This window comes from Macaca fascicularis, chromosome 3 (genome assembly GCF_037993035.2).
Source record: "Macaca fascicularis isolate 582-1 chromosome 3, T2T-MFA8v1.1".
NCBI classification, from domain to species: Eukaryota; Metazoa; Chordata; class Mammalia; order Primates; family Cercopithecidae; genus Macaca; species Macaca fascicularis.
In genome coordinates this window covers 4,569,594-4,582,542 of record NC_088377.1, presented here as the reverse complement: position 1 = coordinate 4,582,542, position 12,949 = coordinate 4,569,594, and the positions used below count along the sequence as shown (strand labels likewise).

Here is a 12,949-nt window from a genome sequence, read left to right as displayed (position 1 = left end):
ACACACACCACACACACCACATACACACCACATGCCATACACACACACCACACACACCACACACACACCACATGCCATACACACACACCACACACACCCACACGCCATACACACACAACACACACAACACATGCCATACACACACACCACACACACCACATACACACCACACGCCACACATACCACATGCCATACACACACACCACACACACCACACACCATACACACACACCACACACACCACATGCCATACACACACACCACACACACCACATACACACCACACGCCACACATACCACAAGCCATACACACACCACACACACCACATGCCACACACACACACCACATGCCACACACCACACGCCACACACACCACATGCCACACACACGCACCACACACACCACACGCCACACATACGCACCACACACACCACACGCCACACACACACCACACGCCACACACACACCACATGCCATACACACACACCCACAAGCCATACACACACCACATGCCACACACACACACCACACACACCACACGCCACACACACACCACACGCCACACACACCACACGCCACACACACGCACTACACACACCACACGCTACACACACCACACGCCACACACACGCACTACACACACCACACGCTACACACATGCACCACACACACCACACACCACACACACACCACACACCACACACCACACGCCACACACACACCACATGCCATACACACGCACCACACACACACTACATGCCACACACACACACCACACACATCACCACACACACACCACATGCCACACACACACACCACACGCCACACACACACCACACACATCACACACCACACGCCACACACAACCACACACATCACACACCACACGCCACACACAACCACACACACCACACGCCATACACACACACCACACACACACCACATGCTACACACACACCACACACATCACACACCACACGCCACACACACACCACACACATCACACACCACACGCCACACACAACCACACACATCATACACCACACGCCACACACAACCACACACATCACACACCACATGCCACACACACAGCACACACACCACACGCCATACACACACACCACACACACACCACACGCCATACACACACACCACATGCCCCACACACACACCACACACACCCACACACCACACACACCCACACACACCACACACCCACACACACACCACACACTGCAGGGAGGAGTCAGGGAGGACTCGGGGGCCTGGTTGAGGAAGGAGGACTCGGGGGCCTGGTTGATGGGGAAGGACTCGGGGGCCTGGTTGAGGAAGGAGGACTCGGGGGCCTGGTTGAGGAAGGAGGACTCGGGGGCCTGGTTGAGGAAGGAGGACTCGGGGGCCTGGTTGAGGAAGGAGGACTCGGGGGCCTGGTTGAGGAAGGAGGACTTGGGGGCCTGGTTGAGGAAGGAGGACTCGGGGGCCTGGTTGATGGGGAAGGACTCGGGGGCCTGGTTGAGGAAGGACTCAGGGGCCTAGTTGATGGGGAAGGACTCGGGGGCCTGGTTGATGGGGGAAGACTCAGGGCCCTGGTTGATGTGGGAGGACTAGGGTATCTGGCTGATGGGGGAGGACTCAGGGGCCTGATTAACTTGCTTTAACTCTCTTTTCTAAGCATGCTTGATGAAAGAGCGCCTTCCATGGACCTAAATCACATTTGAGGAACTAATTTTATGCCCAGCATTTGAGTTCCCAGTGAAAACATTCAGGTCCTTTTTCCACTCAAAAAGAGGTGGCCTTACTTTATGGCTCTTCCTTTAATCAAAATATAGAATGCTCGGGAAGTGTGAGTTGCAGGGAGTCAGAATGTTCCAGAAGATGGCTCCTTCCATTGTTCACCTCTTGCCCAATCTGTGCAAGTGTTTATCAGGAAAGGGCCTCATGAGGCCAACATTCTTCGCGATGGGTCACATCTTGTCCATTGATCGGTGGATCCGCCATGTTGGAGGATGCGGGTGGTGGGCTGGTTTCACGGGTGCTCAGGTGAGCCCCAGCATGAGCCTGCTGCCTGGGACACTCACCAGCTCTTGGGAGACTCTGGTCCTTCCTGGCACACAGGGGGCCATCACTCCTCTGATACCTTCCCACTGCTCATCAGTGTTGACCTCAGAAATAGCATGGCTATTCCTAATCACAGAACGGTATTTGCCAAGAAGAAAATCACACTGTTTAAAAGGTATGATTTAGACTTGTGTGTGACGGTCTGAGATCTAAACGGAGACTTATTTATGCAAAGTCAGGGTAGATGTTGAGGATGATAAACACTTGTATTCTGTTGAGTCCAGAACTCAAACTGGAGAAAAAAATCAAGATACGAGTGGAACCTGGAATCTTTGAATGGACAAAATGGGAAGCTGGAAAAACCACCCCAACCCTCATGAGCCTGGAAGAGCTGAAAGAGGCAAATTTCAACATCGACACTGATTACAGGTATGCTGTTCGAAAGTTCTCTGCCACGGGGGCTTTTCCAGTTCTTATTAAGGAAAACTTTCATGACACTGTTAAAGTGGTGAGAAAGGCTTTATTCAAGAGGGACTGCTGCAGTTGGGTTTTGCAGCAGGGGAGAGAGGTGGGGCTCAACTCCGAATACAAGGAAAAGTGGGGAGTTATAGCCACAGAGCAGGGTGGGAGTTGGTGGATGGAAAATTCCTGAGAAGGTGGGTCATTCTTGCTAAACTAACCTAAACGGGGACTCTTGCTAAAGGCAGGCCGAGGTGATCAGACATCACCTGGTGGGGGTGGTAGAGGACAAGGAACTTGATCAGATTTCGAGGGTAAGAGGTTCTTGCTAAATTCACTCTGCAAGAACAGACACAGAAGCCCAAGAGTCAAGACCTCATCGAGAAGAAGGTTCAGAAGAGCTGGACTGGAGTTTGGTCAAGGAGAGAGTCTTTGTCATTCTCCGCCCATGTCTGACTCTGCCATCGCAGAGCCCTCCTGGTGTTGAGTAAGAATGTGTGCTGGAGATTGACTGTCAGTGCTTTGCCAGTTTTCAGCACAAAACTGGAGCCTCCCTGTTGACCACAAGCCTGCCTGGAGGCAGAGCCATCCCGGAAGAACGTTCTCCTTCCCCAGCTAACCGTAGCCGCGCCCTCCTAATCCCTACTGAAGGGCCAGGGCAGCAGCCTCTCCATCTCCTCCTTCCAGGCCCGCATTTCCCCTGTCTGCCCTCATGCCGGCCGAGAGCTACCAGGAGTACGTGGACAGGTGCACGGCGAGCGTGGTGCAAATCGTCAACACCTGCCCGCAGGACAGTAAGTGCCTCACCATCCTCTGTATGAACAGCCCCTGGGGCTCGGGGAATTACCTCTGAGATGGAAATTGGCCAATTTTCGGAACCGATGAATGCCCCCACTTCCCCTGCCCCCCACCCCCCATTCTCCAGCAACAAAGTGTTCATCGCTGCTGCTACCGCTGCAGTAACCACGTGCACAGACATGCACTCCCCTGCCGCCCAGGCCCCGAGACCCCCCAATCCTGGTACTGAGTGCTGATGGGACCCAGGCCAGCAGGGTCAGCACAAACCACCCGTGTCCAAGGGATTCGAGGCAGCTTCCTGGGAAACAAAAGAGACAGAGAGAAAGAACAACCAACTTCCAGGTGGAGCCCCCTTCCCTGACCATCACACGGGTCTCCTAACCCTCCCGTATTGCTTTGTCCTGGATGAAGCACATGCAGAAGCACTGGCTTCCCACACCTTCCCCCAAGCTGGCAGGGACACGCGCGTCACCTGAGCGAGGCCCACTCGGCCCGTGGTCCCAGGCGTTCTTATCTAAAGCAGGAGTCGTAGCAGGCTCGTGTGATAAAACCAACGGCTGACCTTTCTCAAGTGAGTCAGCCTGGGCGGCAGCCACCGCTACATCCCAGTCTGTGGCTGACGGGACCGAGGCAGCCGGCCACCACGGGGGTGGCTCAGCTCACTTCCTAGGCCTCCCTGAGGCTGGTGGGCAGCTGCTGAGTACAGGGGAATCCACGAGCGAGGGTGGGATGCAGGCTTCACTAAGCGGTTACCAGCCACACTACTTCTAGCCCGGGGGTCTCGCCAGGCTTCGGGGCACTCTGAGGTAGCTCTGCCCCCACCAGTTTGGGGACCCTGGTCTAACAAAAGGTGCTCTCTGGGGCTGCTTTGACCTGGAGGTGTTCTTGTTTCACACAGCGGGCGTCATCCTCATCGTGAGTCACGGCTCCGCGCTGGACTCCTGCACGCGGCCACTGCTCGGGCTGCCGCCCCGGGAATGTGGGGATTTTGCCCAGCTCGTGAGAAAGGTACGTGCCCACTCTTGGCTCTTCGGCTGCAAAGTCAAGCACCCCGAAGACACAGGTTTATCACATCCACTTCTCAGAACGAAAACAAGTGTCCGGCAGGCCCAGGGCCGCCAGGATCCACATGCCCCTGGAGACTGTGCCCACCTGCTCTTGGGTGAAGGGCGACTTCGGGCCGGGGCTGGTGGATAGGTCAGTCATCCTCATCATTGGTCACTTGCCAATTTTTTACCAGTCAGCTCACACCATAACCCCTTGCAGCTCTCATAGAAAAATGGACAGTCTGCCGGACGTGGTGGCTCACGCCTGTAATCCCAGCCCTTTGGGAGGCCAAGATGGGCGGATCATGAAGTCAGGAGATCAAGACCATCCTGGCTAACATGGTGAAACCCCGTCTCTACCAAAAATACAAAAATTAGCCAGGCGTGGTGGCGGCGCCTATAGTCCCAGCTATTTGGGAGGCTGAGACAGGAGAATGGCGTGAACCCAGGAGGCGGAGCTTGCAGTGAGCCGAGATCACACCCCTGTACTCCAGCCTGGGCGACAGAACGAGACTCTGTCCCAAAAAAAAAAAAAAGAAAAACAGACAGTTCAGGAAGGAGTCAGCAGTTTGGATGAGGAGGGAAGAAACGACAGTAGTACTCACTTCTGGCCTCTTCTGGGGACCTGGGGCAGGGTGGCTGGTGGATGAAGAGGAGCCCCTTGATCCTCTTGCCCTTGGAGTCACCCAGCACGGAACAAGCTTGAGCTAGTTGTAGCTGTCAGAGTGCTCAGGTGCTGGCAAGGGCCTTGTGAATGACAAACAGAGGATAATGCACAAGTGGCATCTTGAACAACCTTGATTATCACCCAGCAAAGCGAGAGGGTGCCGTCCAGTCCATGGGTGAATTGAGGCAGGCAAACTCAGGAGTGTAGATCCCGCCCCAGGCCCAGCCCTTCCCTGCAGATCTACTCAAGGCTGGACTCCCCATGGTAATGAGTCCATTGGTCAGTGCCCAGGCAGCACGTGCAGCACGGACAATGCCTGGCATCAGAAGGGCTTGAGGCCCTGACCTGGTTTCTCCACACAGCACTGCCACAGGACCACACTGGCCACAGCTTGTTCACCATAAGTTGTGGGCAAGAGAGGGTGTTGCTGAGTCCCCCCAAGCGGTCGGGGGCTTCAGAGGAGCCCAACTCCCAGGCCCAGTTCAGTGATGCCAGCCAGGCACCTGCAGGAGGGCTTAGCTCTCTAGCTGCACCTGCCTCAGCAGCTGGATGAGAGCTTATGCACACGAGGAGCATGCCTGCCACGGGTCATTGTCACTCAGCAAGTTGGCATCAGACACCCGAATCCCCCTTTCTTGCTCCATTTTCCTCTGCACCTGAGTAGAAACAGGCTTCCCCGGCAAAGTGTCTCCAGGGTGGTGTGTCCCAATTATGATCCAGACGTTTCCAAGCGCTCTGGGTTCCTGAGCCACCAGGTGAGCATTGTCCAAACAGGGCTGCTCAACCCCCCCAGGCCACACTGGTAGAGGTCTGCATGGATTTTCCTGGGGACTGTCCGGGCAGCCCCGGCACCACCTGCTCCCAAAGTGCTGCTTTTGCTTCTTTCTGCAAATGGGTCTCCCACACACGTGCTCTGGTGCATCCCTCCTGTCCCTGCCCGCCTTCCCACAGCCCCATATACACATACCAAGCCCCCAGCCCCAGGCGCTCCTGGGGGTCCCTGTAACCAAGGGTGGCAGCACGGCACACGGCAGCTGCTGACAATTCCCCAAACCCATGAGCCTTTGTGGCCAAAGCTCCACCGGCTCCTTGGACCCTTCACCCCCTTCCATAGATGCCAATCTGGAACTTCCAAGCTCCTGGACTTTCTTATCACGTGGTGTCCACCCTGCCCCCACCCCAAAATAAGCTGGACTTGCTCATGCGTATCAGAAAATGCAAAGGGGGCTCTGCCAAAAGATAGGTCCCCATATCAGGGCAGCTGGAAAGGGAGCACTCAGGACCCTCCCCGGCCAGCCCATCACCGCCCCCTGCCCACAGCCTCTACAAGCATGAGGAGAGAATCGCCCCAGAGTCAACACCAGCCTCGCTCGGATCCCCCTGCCCGTTGGCATTTTTGTAAATTTCATCTGCCTGAGGAATTTCTAGACATTAGAAAGAGGACGGAAAAAAAGAAAAGCAAAAGACAAAAAAAAGGCTTCACCACAAAGCTTTATTCTCACACATGCATTTCACAGATGAAGGGATGGAGGTCGAAAGGTTCACTTTGTGCTTTTCTTTTGGGTCTGAAAACTCAATGTCTGTGTCTTTTTGTGATGCTGAATGTGAGAACATAAGTCACTCCTTAAGTGGTGGACAGCAATCCCCACCTCGGCCTGCAGACCTTTGTGGTGGGGGTCGTTCTGTGCATTGTAGGATGCACCACCTTGTAGGACCTCTGCCTGCTAGGTGTCGGCAGCACCTCCATCCTCAGTTGTGACAATCAGAAATGTCTCCAGAATTACCCAGTGTCCCCTGGCTAGGGGACATCCCCCATGGGGCACCACCTGGGCAGATGTTGGTGCCATTTGATGGTGGCAGTGCCAGCCTGGGCAGTCACAGACCCTCCAAAATAGAGGAGCACCTGACCATTGGCTTTGGAGATAGTCTGAAGTTGATGGACTTGTAAGATATTAACAAGTGATTTAAAACTCCATTCTAGATCCCTTCCCTGGGCATGTGCTTCTGTGAAGAAAATAAAGAGGAAGGAAAATGGGAGTTGGTGAACCCACCAGTGAAGACCCTCACCCACGGGGCGAACGCAGCATTTAACTGGAGGAACTGGATCTCAGGCAACTGAGAGCCACGGTGATGTTCTCATAACCTCAGAGTGGAGAGGCAGAAACCACGTGCAGAGGCTGGGAGATGCTGCTCTTTCCAGAGGCGTCTTAGTCTCACCCAATGTGATTTGTAAAAGCACAAGACGCACTTTTATATTCCGGAATATTTCCCTCCGGCTTTCGCCTTTGTAACTCCCATCTGTGGACCCATCCTCCACCAGCTCAGCTGTGGGAAGCACAGGGCAGATGGCTGGGTGAGGACGCCACCCTGAAGCACGTACACCGAGTGTCTGCAGCTGGGGACACAACTGCTCGGGACTCTAAATTCCAGGAATTAAAGACTCACCACACACGAAGGATCTAACCACTTCATTTTCCATGGTCTGATCATTAAATTCCCAATCGTTTTTTCTTTTTCTGCGTCCATCACTCTTTAGCCATATCCACATGGGCTAAAACAGGTGTAATAGTCAATAAAATGGGCCCAGAATACCGTCTACCAGCTCAAAACTGGGTTGCTGTTCAGTGCTGTCAACACTCATGTTACTATGTCTCTGTGGTTGCTGTAACCAATGACTACAAAACTGGTGGTCATGGAAAGAACACAAAATTCACACACACATACACGCACATACACACACGCACATATGCATACACACACAGGCACACACGTGCACGCACACACACAAATACATGCACATACACATGCGCACACAGATGCACATGCACACGCACGCATGCACACGTGCAGGTACACAAGCAAGCACACACACACACATGCATACATGCACGCATGCAGACACATACATGCACACGAGCACATACAAATGCACACACTCGCACACACGCACATGAAGGCATACACATGCAATGCACACACACAAACACATGCACACACAGGCACACACATGTTCACATGCACACACACACACGCTTACTCTCCTACAGTTCCGGAGGTCGGAATTTTGTCAGCAGGCTACATTCCTTCTGGAGGCTCCAGGAGAGGATCCTTTCCTTGCTTTTTCTCGCTTTTAGAGGCCACTTGCACCCTCCCTCCTCAAGGACGGCGGCATAGCAGTCTCCAAGCTCTCTCGATCTCTGCCTTCACAGCCACATCGCCTTCTGCCTCTGACCCTCCTGCCTCCCTCCTACAAAGGCCCTTGTGTTGACATCAGGCCCACCCCATAACCCAGGATGAATTCTCATCTCACGAGCCTTAACCACAAGTGCAAATTTCCTTTTGCCACATAAAGTTGCATATTCCCTTGTCCCGGGGATTAGGACGTGAACATCTTTGAGGGTTATCCTGTAGCCTGCCATAACATACCCCAATCCTTCCAAGCACAGCAGAGCTGCTCCTACAAGGCCTCAGACATAGGGATTTGAGACACTCCCCTTGCAGGCCTTTTTTGCCTTCTCCTATTCTTGTTTCCAATCATGTACAGGAGAGAAGAGGACTTTGCCAGTGGGAGAAGTAGGCTCCCCCGATTTAACGGGGCCCCAAAAGAAGGGCCACCAGCAAAGTGGAGTCTTTCCATGATGGTTATGCTAAGGAAGCTGGTCCAGCAGGGGATGGGGTCTCCCCAGTCGGGAGTCTCATGCCCCAGCCCACAGGTCACGCCTGCTCCCACAGCCCACACGTGTGGTGCCTCGTGCTGCAGGCAGAGATCCTAGCATGGAGCAGTGACAGTCCATCGATCTTTCATCTTTTCTAGCCCCCCGATCCAATGCAGGTATTATTTCATGATTGCAGTTTGGGGCTGTGGTAGTGGCTCTGTAAGTGCCTTTTATGGTGTGAATGCAGAACCAGGGCAGGAAGGACCTGTGCTACACCCTCAGCCTCCCGCTGTGAGCACCCAGGCAAGCAGAGGGCAGCACACACAGGGAGCTCTTACAGAAATAAAGACGGTGAACACGGTGGGCTGTGATGGAACCAGCCCACATCGTGTAGGACGCACAGGAGGCCAGACCCAATAAAAGGTTCCTCGCTGTTTTAGTCAATCAAACACGACCTCCTGAGAAAAAGACACATCTGTCTGCTCCTTGTTTTATTTCGCTAGTGATGCAGTTTTTCTGTGTCCGAACATAAAGAAGTTTGAAGCTGGCACAGCCACAGAGAGCAGAGCGTGCACCCCACTCACCATGGGAACTGGCAAACACTGCTGCAAGTCAGCCCCTCCAGGGCTCGCTGCTAAGAGGGCATATCATGTCCTCAGAATGAGGGCTAAGAAGCTGCAGGTGACGTGGACCCATTGACAGGCCGCATGATTTTACAGCGGTGAGCCTGAGGCACAGACACTGTGTCTGAGGTCACCATGTGCAGAAGACTGAACTGAGCTTTAACGCAGAGCCCCTGGATCCCAGTGGAATTCCTTCGGATGAAGCGCCGTTGTTGATGTTTATCTGCATTGAATAATTAATGTCTCATTTGCTGTTGGAAATTACTTCTTGCAATCTCCTGAATGTGTGTGCAGCCGCTGTCTGCCAGCGCATGGGGGTTCTTCACGAAAAGTGACAGGTGTCCAGCTGTGTGAAAGGCCTTTGCAAGTTGCCACAGCAAACTCCCAGAATTATGATGTACTTACTCCTGTGTGGTTTCAAGTAAATGCCACTTTCAGTTGTCCAGTACCATTTTTTCCTAGGACTTAAGGCCACAAAAATAAATTAAGAAACACGCATGCACGTATGCCATCTTCCTGATGAAATCTTCAAACAAGGAAGTTCTCTAAGAAGTCATTAAAAAATTAATGATCTGGAAATGTCATGTTTCTCCTTCTCTCTCCAAAATGTATTTCTTTCAACCATTAACTCATTCTCTTTCATTGTGTCCCATAATGAGACAAAACTGTGTGAGGACAATAAACCAAGCAATTTTCCAAAGAAGCTACGCACAAAAGCAATGTAAATCCCGAAGGAGAAATGCCTGCGAATGAGCTCACCGAAGTTCACTCTCCTCCCAAGTGTCTCCCCGGAGAGGCAGCCCGTTTTTCTGAGTTAGTGATTTTAGAAGACGCTGCATTTTCTTTGCCTCCAGCTATCCTTAAACCATTTTGTTCTCCTTTTCAGGTACTAATAGCACTTATTACCTAGAAAATATAACCAGACTTTGAGGAAAGGCAAGGGGCCCTATAAGTTATTTATTTTTTTTTTGCTTCTCAGACTCTGGCCTGAGGACCAGGATTACGGGCATTGCCTGGGAGCGTGTTAGAAATGCAGGGCCTCAGGCGCCCCCATCTCCCATGTCAGCAGCTGTGTCTTAGCAGGATCCCCAGGGGGTTGCCTCACAGTCAGGGTGGAACAAACGTCCTGCCTGGTGTCCTGGTGAGTGGACCAGTAGGGGGCAGGTGAGGGCAAAGTTACTGGTCCTTCGACTCCAAAGAACTTGCAGCTTAGCCTGTGGAGAGAAAATAGCCCATTTGATGAAACACATCTGATGATGTAAAGGATTTTTGTACTTATTCCCACATATTTAGGCGCGGCAGCGTGCACACTCTTAAACCCGAACTTTAACATACTGTGACTTAGAGCCACAAACAGCAAAAGAGAGTGCAGGAACCAGAGCTCTCCAGAGAAACAGCCAGTAGGAAACAGGACCCACATCCATATAGATACAAACATACAGATACAGGCTGGGAGAGGAAAGGAGAGAGGGGGATTGGCTCACACAGTTACAGAGGCTGAGAAGCCTCACCATCTGTAGGAGCTGTTGGCCTCCTGTCTGGAGGCCAGTAGGCTTGAGACCCAGAAAGAATCGGTGTTTTCATTCAAGTCCAATGGCAGGAAAAAGTCAATGCCTCAGTTCAAAGGCCGTCAGGCATGAGGAGTTTCCTCTTAGCCTTTTGTTCCATTCAGACCTTCAACTGATTGGATGAGGCCCACCCACCCTGGGGAGAGCCGTTTGCTTGACAATCTCCTGATTCGAATGTTCATCTCATCCAGAAACCACCTCATACACCCCCAGAGTGACGCTGGGTCAAACATCTTTGCACCCTGCGGCCCAGTCAAATTCACGCACGAAATTAACCAACACATAGAAATTCACCACATAGAGCTTCACATTGGGTGTTTCTGCCCTGGTAATGTCCTCCCATTACCAAGAGCCTGGCATTTGTCCTTCTTTTCAGGGGGTTTCACAGCCTAGCAGCAGGCCCTCTCATAGAGCAGCAGTCCCCAGCCTTTTGGCACCAGGGACAAGTGTCGTGGAAGACAATTTTTCCACAGACCGGGGTTGGGGTGGAGAATGGTTTTGAGATGATTCAAGTGCAATTACTTTTATTGTGCACTTTGTTTCTATTATTACATCATAATATGTAATAAAATAATTACACAACTCACCATAATGTAGAATCAGTGGGAGCCCTGAGCTTGTTTCCCACAACTAGATAGTCCCATCTGGGGGTGATGGGCGACAGTAACAGGTCATCAGGCGTTAGATTCTCATAAGGAGCGTGCAACCTGGATCCCTCACATGCACGGTTCACACTCCTGTGAGACTAATTCCACCGCTGATCTCACAGGAAGCGGAGCTCAGGCAGTAATGACAGCAATGGGGAGTGGCTGTAGATACAGACGAAGCTTCACTCACTCACCCACCCACTGCTCACCTCCTGCTGTGCGACCTGGTTCCCAACAAGGGTGTATGGGCGTCTGTTACAGAGGACCCCTCCTGATTGCCCATGAGCCCGCCCTGTTGTCTGCCCAACCACAGCCCAGGCTCCATCCACAGCCCACGTTCCATCCACAGCCCACGCTCCCTCCTCAGCTCACACTCCATCCACAGCCCAGGCTCCATCCACAGCCCACGTTCCATCCACAGCCCACGCTCCCGCCTCAGCCCACGCTCCCGCCTCAGCCCACGCTCCTCCTCAGCCCACCCTCCATCCACAGCCCACGCTCCCGCCTCGGCCCACGCTTCCGCCTAGGCCCACGCTCCCGCCTCGGCCCACGCTCCATCCACAGCCCACGCTCCCTCCTGGCCCACACTCCCGCCTCGGCCCACGCTCCCGCCTCGGCCCACGCTCCATCCACAGCCCACGCTCCCACCTCGGCCCACGCTCCATCCACAGCCCACGCTCCCGCCTCAGCCCACGCTCCATCCACAGCCCACGCTCCCGCCTCAACCCACGCTCCCGCCTCAGCCCACCCTTCCTCCTCGCCCACGCTCCCTCCTCAGGCTCAGCACTGGGAAGAGTTCATCCTTCCTCACCGCGGCCCCCGTGTGTGGAGTCCGCCGCTCAGTCACCCACTCAGCAGACGTTTCTGAGGGAATGCCTGGGTGCCATTAGCACGGCTGGGACAGCCGCAGTGGGTCAGATACAAGCTCACTCTGCATGAGCTTATATTTCATTGGAAGGTGTGGGCCGTGGACTCATAAGCCAGCGAGCACGTAACGACACCTCCTCTGCCAACACGTGAGGTTACGAGAAGACAGCAGAGATGGCGACAGACAGGGACGCCGCTGGCGGGCGCCATCTTGCTGCGGAAAGCTGACGTCACCCCTGGCTGACCCTCTGAGGTCCTGGCGGATTATTCTCACATCTGCTGAGCTAGTCCTCTTGCTTTGCTTATTCCGTAAGAATAGTGAACTCCTGTTTTTACCACTAGAGTTAAGAGTTTCCTCAGTCTCGAGACCTCATAGGAAGCCCCAGGGTTGAAGTGAGATGAACAGGGAGCATCTTCTACCTGAGCATCCCTGGAGGCGACCTCGTGATCCACCTGCCTCGGCCTCCCGAAGTGCCGGGATTACAGGTATGAGCCACTGCAGCTGGACACTGTATTGTTATTTACTCACATACATACCTTGCCATGATGTTGCAGGGAT

At 53.5% G+C, this 12,949-nt stretch overlaps 1 protein-coding gene and 1 long non-coding RNA gene across 7 annotated transcripts in view; one reads left to right on the top strand and one right to left on the bottom strand.

Moving 5' to 3' along the window:
• The window catches only part of UBASH3A (ubiquitin associated and SH3 domain containing A), a 46,441-nt gene extending 38,803 nt beyond the window's left edge, over positions 1-7,638 (top strand). For 4 of the 6 annotated variants that reach the window (XR_012431970.1, XM_045389336.3, XM_045389337.3 and 1 more), the window contains 4 exons: positions 2,344-2,488; positions 3,206-3,312; positions 4,215-4,324; positions 7,011-7,638. Coding sequence is in view for 3 of the 6 variants with exons in the window: in XM_045389336.3 (XP_045245271.2) it covers positions 2,344-2,488; positions 3,206-3,312; positions 4,215-4,324; positions 7,011-7,148 (500 nt within the window). In the remaining 3 variants the exon portion in view is untranslated. Of the gene's footprint in view, positions 1-2,343; positions 2,489-3,047; positions 3,313-4,214; positions 4,325-7,010 lie in introns of all 6 variants that reach the window. The other 2 variants (XR_006696987.3, XR_012431971.1) reach the window with 1 other exon arrangement.
• On the bottom strand, positions 6,503-11,686 carry LOC141409794 (uncharacterized). Its single transcript, XR_012431972.1, has 2 exons — positions 11,464-11,686; positions 6,503-10,522 (listed from the first exon to the last, which is right to left on the bottom strand). It is a non-coding gene; the product is annotated as an uncharacterized lncRNA (long non-coding RNA).
• Positions 11,687-12,949: the final 1,263 nt, after the last annotated feature.